At 45.2% G+C, this 10,956-nt stretch overlaps 1 protein-coding gene across 1 annotated transcript in view; it reads left to right on the top strand.

Moving 5' to 3' along the window:
- otofa (otoferlin a) overlaps positions 1–10,956 on the top strand; it is a gene marked incomplete at its 5' end in the record, with an annotated part of 74,237 nt that overhangs the window by 41,458 nt on the left and 21,823 nt on the right. The window contains 15 exons of the mRNA XM_084484178.1: positions 54–108; positions 1,672–1,803; positions 2,977–3,039; positions 3,305–3,389; positions 3,670–3,829; positions 4,629–4,815; positions 5,117–5,303; positions 5,882–6,105; positions 7,105–7,213; positions 7,688–7,874; positions 8,290–8,410; positions 8,725–8,825; positions 9,361–9,451; positions 9,784–9,900; positions 10,304–10,456. Coding sequence (XP_084340304.1) covers positions 54–108; positions 1,672–1,803; positions 2,977–3,039; positions 3,305–3,389; positions 3,670–3,829; positions 4,629–4,815; positions 5,117–5,303; positions 5,882–6,105; positions 7,105–7,213; positions 7,688–7,874; positions 8,290–8,410; positions 8,725–8,825; positions 9,361–9,451; positions 9,784–9,900; positions 10,304–10,456 — 1,972 coding nt within the window. The remainder of the gene's footprint in view (positions 1–53; positions 109–1,671; positions 1,804–2,976; positions 3,040–3,304; positions 3,390–3,669; positions 3,830–4,628; positions 4,816–5,116; positions 5,304–5,881; positions 6,106–7,104; positions 7,214–7,687; positions 7,875–8,289; positions 8,411–8,724; positions 8,826–9,360; positions 9,452–9,783; positions 9,901–10,303; positions 10,457–10,956) is intronic.

Raw genomic sequence — 10,956 nt, 5'->3', positions numbered from 1 at the left:
GCTCAAACTGGTGGAGGGATTGAGATTCCCATTGTTGTGTTTCATTCCCACAGATCAAAGCCAGACATCAAGATGGAGCCCAGTGCCGGCCGACCAGTGGATTATCAGGTGTGTATGCGTGCGTGTGTGTGTGTGTCTGTGTGTGTGTGTGTGTGTGTGTGTGTGCATGTGCGTGTGTGTGTGTGTGTGTGCGTGTGTGTATGTGTGTTTGTATCTGTGTGTTCGGTGTGCACATGCGTATCGATGTGAAACTGTTTGTGCTTCTCGTGGATTTCCATGCCTCTCTCAGCCTGCTCAATATCTTCTGCTTACAATAAGTGAACGCAAGTTAAAAGGAATACATTTATAAAAAGGAGAATGCTGAAATGAATAACGTGTTGAAACATTATTTAACAGTACATCATGTGAGATAGAGAGATAGATCCAAACAAACTGGAACTCGTACAGTATGGGGAGACACCGAGGAGGGAATGAGGTGCAGGAGGGAAGATACGGCCGCACAGGGGAGGGGAAGGGAGTGATTGGACAAGTCAAAGGTCGTCTGGTAGACGGGGAGAAGCAACACTAAACAAATGGACAAATGCAGATCATGACATCATGAATATCATTTACAATAATTGACAATACATTGTTTAGTTGATATAGTTATATAGTTATATACATGAGGTTGCCTCAGACCAAACCTTTTTATTTGTTAAGCTTGTGAGATAAATATAGAGATGGGAGCACCAGAGGAAATATAGAGATGATGGATCGCCGGTGGCTGGGGTCTAAACACTGTATGTGGAGAAATAGTGGATTCATTAGTGGAGCCATCCATGTCGGCGGGTAGCCCATATAAACATCAACACTCATGTTGAAAGAAACATTTCTTCCCTTATTCCGCTTCCCCTCTGGGTTCTTTGGCCGAAAGGATAATTAAGCCTTTGGGAAACATTGTTGCTTCCTAAACCTGTTGGACCGAAACTAGCATGTCTTCATTTCTGTTTTAAATATTTCGCAAACACACTGCATTCATCTTGACCCAGGGAATTCTTTAAGAGCGTCTGGGCTGCAAATCTGTCAGAGATAATTATTGCCCCTGTGCTAGTTTTTAATAATAGAATGTGAGAGAAGCGTAAATGTTTTCTTTCTTCTTCAACGAGGGGATCAATCTCATGTGTGCCTGACAAACACAGCCCGCTTGCTTCGTCTCCTAGGGACGTGGATCTGTTTGCTTTCCTCCACCGAAGCGCCTCCCAACGCTATAGGGGCCTAACCCCATCCCAAGGAGAAATTAAAAGATGAAAATGAAATAATGATGACAATGATCAATGTCACATTAAAACAAGGACATTTTTATTTCCTTGTAATAATTACACACACACAGCAGACAGTAACTCACTAGAATAGGGGGAATAGCTGTCAACACACGTTTCTTGATAGATTTAGGGTAGGCTAATTTCTGCATGATAATTTACCTCGGCTCACTAATTGGGCATCACTTGTGAGAGGTCAAGATAGACAAACCACCTTCAATGTTTTTGTTCACTTGCTCAATGCCATAACTGTTACTGATGTCAGGAAAATGTATTGAATCCCACACCTAGCCTTGCCTCAAGCAAGCCGGTACACTGGTTTCAAACCACTGCTCCACTGGGTCCTAACCATTCTACATTCTCTGTGGTCCAGATCAGCATCACGGTGATTGAGGCACGGCAGCTGGTGGGCCTCAACATGGACCCGGTGGTCTGCGTGGAGATCGGGGACGACAAGAAGTACACCTCCATGAAGGAGTCCACTAACTGCCCCTACTACAATGAGGTGAGTCCACTAACTGCCCCTACTACAATGAGGTGAGTCCACTAACTGCCCCTACTACAATGAGGTGAGTCCACTAACTGCCCCTACTACAATGAGGTGAGTCCACTAACTGCCCCTACTACAATGAGGTGAGTCCACTAACTGCCCCTACTACAATGAGGTGAGTCCACTAACTGCCCCTACTACAATGAGGTGAGTCCACTAACTGCCCCTACTACAATGAGGTGAGTCCACTAACTGCCCCTACTACAATGAGGTGAGTCCACTAACTGCCCCTACTACAATGAGGTGAGTCCACTAACTGCCCCTACTACAATGAGGTGAGTCCACTAACTGCCCCTACTACAATGAGGTGAGTCCACTAACTGCCCCTACTACAATGAGGTGAGTCCACTAACTGCCCCTACTACAATGAGGTGAGTCCACTAACTGCCCCTACTACAATGAGGTGAGTCCACTAACTGCCCCTACTACAATGAGGTGAGTCCACTAACTGCCCCTACTACAATGCCTTTACACAATGCTGCTCTCTGAACAGGCCTGATGTGCGTCTGCACCACGCTGGGATGGGTAACGGCCGCCATCGGGAATCAATTCTCCCACTGTGTGGACCGGACACTGTGGACAGACACAGTGCAGCCACCCGGGATGTTAAGCAAAGACGACAGAGCCGAGCCCACGTCTGCTTTGTGTTCACAACCTTCATGTGCTTCAAGCCTCTGAGCTTCTTCCTCAGAGACGAGGGGTCTCAATGGTTTAACTTTGGGGAACATATATGCATCAGTTCAAACCATGGCCATCCCTAAGGCTATTTTTCAGAAAATAGAATATAACCGGACATTAACCAGGTGTTAGAACAGGGTGAGGAAATGGAGAAGCTCATGTTCATGACATGATGGCAGTCACATCAAAAAAGGCAATTATCTTTCTTCTCCTCCCCCTGATTTCCATTTCACAGCAAGTGTCTCTGCTCTTAAGCTTTCTTCTTTGCATTTATAATCTCCTGCATTACATTATCCTTTCCTGCATGGCCCCATTAAAAGGGTGAGAGAGCTGCCGGCGTGGATTATCCGCCTCACAGCTCCTGTGCTTAACAGAGTTAAGCAACAGATAAGAACACAATTTATGGTTAAGAGGTAAGGTTAAGAGACTCCTTCTTCTCTTCTTTCACAGTACTTTGTCTTCGACTTCCACGTCCCGCCCGACGTCATGTTCGACAAGATCATCAAACTCTCGGTGAGGAAGCGATTTCCCCGAGGGCCAAACAAAGTGCATCTGTGTAATCTGCCCTTGTATCACTACTCTGAATATGAGTTTTCTTTATAACCCTTCAGTGCTCCCTCATCAGTGGTGCTAACTACCTTAGCATCAGTCGGTTCTAACGTCATAGTACAGCAGACTTTCAGTAGTTCGTTTTTTTGAAGCTGTTTCCATGACAACGAGAGAGCCAAGGCCTTACATCACACTCCCATAACGCCGCTCTTTGCTTGTTTCTGACAAGGTTATCCACTCAAAGAACCTCCTGCGGAGCGGAACGCTGGTGGGAACCTTCAAGCTGGATGTTGGCACCGTTTACTCACAGCCTGGTGAATGAATTACCTGTAGCACGCAGAAAAAGTGTGTTACACAATGCTATACACAAACCACTGTGCAGAAGTAAAACCCATGTTGGTCATGGCATACCTCTCAGCCTCTTTATGAGGCTGAGATTACATGTCAAGGTTTGTGTGTATTCCAAGACATGAACCAAAATCTAAATCGAGTAAAGAAATGTCCCCTTGACCTATTTTACTCACTAGCCAACATAATGAACCATGACTGGTTGGCCTGTCCCTTACCCTGATCACTCCTCACCTCCTGTCCCAGAGCACCAGTTCTACCACAAGTGGGCCATGATGTCGGATCCGGACGACATCACAGCTGGCTGCAAAGGATACATCAAGTGCGACATCGCTGTGGTTGGGAAGGGGGACACCATAAAGACCCCGCACAAGGCCAATGAGACCGATGAAGACGACGTAGAGGGGTACATTACTCTTCATCTCACCTCCCCGGTTGTAGAATAAAGCTCTGGCTCTATGCATTTTCAGAAACGGTTATATTGTAACGGCATGCATATGCAGATAAATATGCACGGCATTACAGTTCAAACCTAGCCACCAGGCCCCTGGCCCTTAGGCATTATAATAAAGGGGTGATATGATGCTTTTTTGACTTTTCCCTTTGCTTTACTGTTATATGACGTGTATATACGTTATATATATATGTTTTACGTATTCCAAGCTAGAAAAATCTAAGTCGGAGCCAGGGGGAATATTCGTGCCCACCGAGAACGCCCCTCAACAAGTGTGTGAAACAGCTCTTTTGTGCTCAAACTTTACTTCCGTAATAGTTTGACGTCAGACTGTGCAGTGGGCGGTGCTGAAGTGCAGAAGTCCCGCCTCCCGGCTACCCGCAATGTTTATGGCTTCTCGGGGGTGTGAATTTGCAGACCTATGGGCAAATCATTCGACCAATCGCAAAAGAGTGGGCATGCTGACCAATCACAGCAGACTGAGCTACCCGGCAGGGGGGCATTAAAGCGGCATGATACAAAACGTTTTTGAAAGACGCTGAAATTGGTTTTGCAGAAATGTGTGAGAATAATAAGAGATATTTTAATTTAAAATGCAGGCATGTAACCCTCTTCTAGTAGTACCCCCAAATGCAATTATTAACCCTGAAAAAGCACGATACAGGATCTTTAAACCCGCTGGGTTAACCCAGGTGAGCTGGTGTTTTGCTTTAGCCACGTCGCCCCCTCTATATGTGGATGTGTTCCCCAGGAACCTGCTGCTACCAGAGGGGGTACCGGTGGAGCGGCAGTGGGCCAGGTTCTACGTGAAGATCTACCGGGCCGAGGGACTGCCAAAGATGAACACCAACATCATGGCCAACGTCAAGAAGGCGTTCATCGGGGAGAGCAGAGACCTGGTGGACCCTTACGTCCAAGTGCAGTTTGCTGGCCAGAAGGTGTGGGCCATCACAATCCATCCTCTTTTTAGATTTGAATTGTGTTGCTTCATTTGTAAAAAAGATTGTGCGATGTAGTGTGAAATAAAGAAGTGTGTATTTTAGACAGGCTACAATTGGATTGATGTCATGCATTTTGAAATGTCTTGAATAAGATGGAAGAAACTATATGCAGATAGACACGGTTTATTGTAATTCAATGTTCACCCAGTAATGAACAGAAGTGGTATTCTCAGAGCAAACAGACCAGATACACAATTCCACCAGAAAGAATCCAGCCATGCTGTGTTCCTCTTTGCAGGGAAAGACCACAGTCCAGAAGAGCAGCTACGAGCCCATCTGGAACGAGCAGATCATCTTCACCGAGATGTTCCCGCCACTTTGCAAACGCATGAAGGTCCAGATACGAGACTCGGATAAGGTCAACGACGTTGCCATAGGGACCCACTTCATTGACCTCCGCAAGATCTGTAACGAGGGCGACAAAGGTAGTAAATAGAAATACATGAACCAATGAAAGTGGTGCAGCTTATCGGCATCCATTAGCTTTCAGGTTAATTTATTAGCTTATCTTAATTAGCCTACTGAATTATACCGTAATCAGCGGCGCTGAATCATCACTTAACTTTTTCTTTAATAAGTACTTGAGTCAGGATGAGTTCATCGACACGATCATTTGCATCATTAAGGCCCAAAGGACGCATAATCAATACCTACATACACTTCAGAGTTCACCTAGACTCTACTTGATGTACGCCCTTTATTGTATGTCATACTTAGTTGTTGGTAGTACTTGTTGTTGTGTAGCATCTTATCCTAGCTATCTTTGTTGTATACAGGGAATGGGTTAACTTAGTGATTGTAAGTCCTTTGCACAAGGTTCTATGAACCCTTCCTTACAGTACAGACAGCGATATATTGTTGTTTCTCCTTCTTCTGACAAATGTACTTATTGTAAGTCGCTTTGGATAAAAGCGTCTGCTCAACGCCCTCAATGTAAATGCAACCCAACGTTACTTCTGAATAATGCCATAATGCTCCATGTTGCCTCCTGGGTCGTCTGTAGGCTTCCTGCCGACCATGGGCCCGGCCTGGGTCAACATGTACGGCTCCACCCGGCAGTACACCCTGATGGACGAGCACCAGGACCTCAACGAGGGCCTGGGGGAGGGCGTGTCCTTCAGAGCCCGCCTCCTGGTGTCAGTTGCCGTGGAGATCCTGGACACCACCTCCACTGAGATTGTGAGCTCCACGGAGGTACAGGTGGAGTCTGTTTCCAACATCTCAGAGGTGAGTTGGCCACCCTGTATCGTTTTTTCGCTGACGAAGGGGCGGTGAGGTGTGTGTGGATGTATGGATTTCCGTCCGGTGGATGTCGATGGCCGCGTCCAAGAGAGTTTTAAGCTTCTTGGACACTTATAGTCGCCTAAAATGCGACGGGGTGTGGCGGATTTTATAACCAACACTGCTTATTATGATGCTCATACACGACAATGGTACTAGCTAAAACAAAAGTATCACAAGGTTGGCATGGTTCGTGACCATGATAACACATCCCCACCTCCTTCCCAGAACTCCCAGCCCAAATAACTGAAACAATTACACACTTACACTTTAAGAGCGGATTATGTATCAGACCTCTCTTGGTCAAACATCTCCACTCACAATCTCTTCGATGTCTTTAGGACTTCTGGAGATCCATGAAAGGTCTTCAAGCTCTTGTCTCCCTTGACCCCTGTTATTGAGCGAGTAAGCCCTGCATTAACTCTCCCTAATGCCCTTCACGTTGACGTGCTATAATGATCCATATTGCTACTGCAGGCCAGGGTCTCAAAACATGACATTTGTGTGTCCTCATCCTCACCAAACTGCCAGGGTCCGGGTGTTTGCATTCATGCCACTTTGCCGATTCCCAGCCCTGTTTCTGTGTAAATTGTGCCTTGAGGGGGAGAGGGGGAAGACATGAAGAGAAGATTCACACTACACTTACCATGGTTAATGAGCACCGAAATGCAGGCGGAGGAAGCAGTTGGGTGGAGGCCAAGCTCTGTTTATTATCTTTGACATGCTACTGCAAAAAAAACAACTATAAAATACGATTTCTTGCTTTTAAGAATGAAAAAAATTGTTCCTTTACCTCAAATGAACCACGCAATTAAATGCAGCGTCAGAGCTGATATACACTGACACTATACTATGATTCAATTAATGAAACACAAAATCAATTTATGAATTTATGTAGAACCTGATTCAGCACTTTTTTAAATCCCCCTATAATGTCCTGTTCAGAGCGCAACTGGGAAAATAGAAGAATTCTTCCTGTTTGGCTCATTCCTGGAGGCCACCATGATTGATCGGAAAATTGGCGACAAATCCATCAGCTTTGAGGTCACAATCGGTAAGTCAGGTCATTTATTGATCTAGTGATCAATTAAATATAATTTTGTGTACCATTTAAAAGTACAGCTTCTGCTTATATTGTCTGACTTGTCACAACCATAACAATCTAAATCTTTAATATAATAACAACCTACAACAACCTAAATCTTTAATATTATATATATTCCATAAAAGTTCCATGTAATTCATGTAATTGATGGCATGTGCAACACTGGCCACTATGCACTTTGCGATCTGTAGCCAGGGGTTTGTGTGTTGATGTCTGTCTAAGTCTAATGTCCTTAGATGTGTCTTGTCAGTGGTTGTTTTTTTATGTTGTTGTCGTGGTTAACGGTCATGTGTCTATTCACTGAGAAAAAATGTCCCCACGGGGACAATAAATGATCTATCTATCTATTCTGTGATATCTTCATTTCCCCTCTGGGTCAAAGAAGTCAATCTCATCTGCTCTTAATACGACCTACTCCCGCAGGTAACTATGGCAACCAGATAGACGGGGTGAGCAAGCCGTCGTCGGCCAAGAAGAGCAAGAAAGACGGGGAGAGTGAGGAAGAGGAGTCGGACCTGATCCAGAACTCCAGCGAGGACGAGGCGGAGGAGGAGGGCGAGCTGCTGTCCGTGTCCTCCACCCCGCCCCTGAAGCCCTTCATCACAGACAGGTGGGGGGGACCCCACGTCAAAGGTCGCACGGGAGCAATTTAGATTGCTCTTGCTTTAAAAGAGCTTGCTATTGCTTAGGGCATTTCCTGGTAGGAATTTCCCCATTAAAAAAACACGGTCTCGATTACATTTTTATGTGAAAGAAATAGTTGTTTTTTTTATAAACATTTATAAAATAAGTACAAACTCTGAAAAAGCAAGCAATTATTATTTTTTCCATTTTTAAAATAAGCACGAACTCTGAAAAAGCAAGCAATTATGATTTTTTCCATTCATCAAAGGAAGTGGACGAGGTGCAGCTCAGCTTTACTCTCTATGACTGAATGTCCATCGCGTGCAGCGCTTTGGGGCTACGGTCCCCGCACTGCTTTCACTGTGTGCTCTCTTAACCGATCTGATGGTTGCACACGACAGGAACTACTTCCACCTGCCCTACTTTGAGAAGAAGCCCTGCATCTACATCAAGAGCTGGTGGCAGGACCAGCGCCGCCGCCTCTACAACTCCAACATCATGGACAAGATGGCCGACAAGTTGGTCAGTCTGAGCCTTTCCCCCTTTCACAGGATTCTGCGTACCGAAGTTCATACATATTCAGTGAATTGTATCCTTTACACTCATTAAATGGAAAACCGACTGCATTTCTACAGCGCTTTTCTAACCAGCGGCCACTCAAAGTGCTTTACAATCATTGCCTCACATTCAATATTTAAATGTATTCTATTCTCTATTCTTCAACTGGAGCTGAGCGATTGTATTGGCGCCGATTCGCCCCAGGATCGATGAAGCGTGAATGTGAATGTAAGTGAATGTAAACGGTTGAGAGCTGAAGCCGGTGTTGTGTCCACCAGGAGGAGGGTCTGAACGACGTCCAGGAGATCATCAAGACAGAGACGGCCTTCCCCGAGCGCAGACTCAGAGGGGTGCTGGAGGAGCTGGGCGCGGGCTGCAAGTACGTTCTTCTACAATCTTCTTTGGGCTTCTTCAGTGGTAAATGGAATGCATTCGTACAGCGCTTTTCTAACCAGTGGCCACTCAAAGCGCTTTACAATACTGCCTCACATTCACCCATTCATGCACACATTCACACACCGACAGTGGAGTCAGCCATTACAAGACGACAGCCAGTTCGTCAGGAGCAGTGAGGGTGAGGCGTCTCGCTCAGGGGCACCTCGGCACTCAGCTAGGAGGAGCCGGGGATCCAACCAGCCAAACTTCTCGTTACCAGACAACCCGCTCTGTCTCCTGAGCAACATGCTGCACCTGTACGCCACCCAGTTCACCATTCAATATCACATCATACACATTCTTTATTCAATATTGCACCACAGTGAATACTGATGATTAAAGTCTAACAAAAGTAGCTTGGTGTTCATTTGTAGCTCTTGTCTGTTTTCTTTGTCCAGAGATGTAGTTAGGTCTGTAGTGTCTATCCCTCGGCTCAGATGAGCCAAGAGATATTAAATGTGTCTTTCTCGTTCATCCAGTCGTTTCATGGCGCTGGCTAACAAGGATATGAACCAGGCTGGCAGAACTAGGCTGGATCGAGAGCGGCTCAAATCCTGCATGAGAGAGATGGTACGCTGGCTGCTGAGCTAATAGTGGGAAACCAACAAAGAGAGAGGAAGAGAGTTTATCTGTGTGTGGGAGAGAGATAGATTGTTAATCATGGAAGATACTACATTTATCATTTAACTCAACTTATATACAATATATACAAAATAATAATGCAATTACAAAATAAATATCCTATAACTACTTACAAGCAAATCCAAGTTAATTATAATCATCAATAATATTTACATATTTTTTTGAAAAACAGTTATCTTTTTTTGATGTGGAAAATCCAACCGAATGAATTACACATCCTATGCATAACATGGCCACTGACACACTGTCGCCCCCTGCAGGACAGTATGGGCCAGCAGGCCAAGCAGCTGCGCACGCAGGTGAAGAGGAACACGATCAAAGAGAAGCTCAAGCTGGTGCAGAACTTCCTGCAGAGGCTTCGCTTCCTCGCTGACGAGGTACACCGGCTTTCAGTGTTTGTGTTAGCTTTCTCGCTGGCATTGGTCAGACTTGTTCGGAAGTGTATTTAGCACATTCCTCCAATTTGCAGTATTGGCAAACACTGACTAACTATCACTATCACTAACAAAATGATATAGATATGAATGTATCTGTATTTATTGGTCGCTTTGGATAAAAGCGTAATAACACCTAATAACTACTAAGACACACAACCATCCTGTTTTTATACATAAATAAACATGTGATACACATATCCACAGAACTTTAAAATGAAGTATTTTTTGTCACAGTTTTTCAAACTAATTTTCCCGTATCATTACGCATCAGATCATCCAAGAAGTTACTGACCCACTGATCTCCTCCTGATGTTTCCCCCTCACTTTCTCTGCCCCCCCTCAGCCTCAGCACAGCATCCCAGACGTCTTCATCTGGATGATGAGCAACAACAAGCGCGTGGCGTACGCCCGCATCCCCTCCAAGGACATCCTCTACTCCATCGTGGACGAGGAGACCGGGAAGGACTGCGGCAAAGTCAAAGCGGCCTTCCTCAGGGTATTGTTCCTGACCCTCTCCACCCTCTCCACCCCTCCATCTCTCTGCTCATACCCAGGCCTCGATGGGGGAGGGGCGGGGTCGCTATAACAGGCTGGGCCCCCAGATAGAGAGGTCCACCCTGGTGTTAAACCAACGATTCTCTGGAAGTATGGAAGCCAGCAGAGAAGATTATGTGGCACGTTATGGGATGTGTAACATTTCTTAGTCCACTGGGTAGGCTGGTAGACTGATCTATCCAGCACACATCTAGGTGGACACGCCCATCTGTGATGTCATAACAGACAGATTTTCAAAACGGCTTGTAACGGCTAATCACATTATATTTACTATATAATGTGATGCTATGAGGCAAATCCCACATTTGTGCACAGAGCATCAAAATAATGATCTTTTTATAGAAATATGTTTTTGTGTTCCATGTCCAAGTTTTACTTTTACATCATGATTGTGTTAACAACACCATGAACACATGATGTAATGTATTCATGTGTACATCG

The sequence above is a fragment of the Micromesistius poutassou genome (genome assembly GCF_964030765.1).
Source record: "Micromesistius poutassou genome assembly, chromosome: 19".
NCBI lineage: Eukaryota > Metazoa > Chordata > Actinopteri > Gadiformes > Gadidae > Micromesistius > Micromesistius poutassou.
Note: the sequence above shows the minus strand (reverse complement) of the source record. Positions and strands in the feature narration are given on the sequence as shown.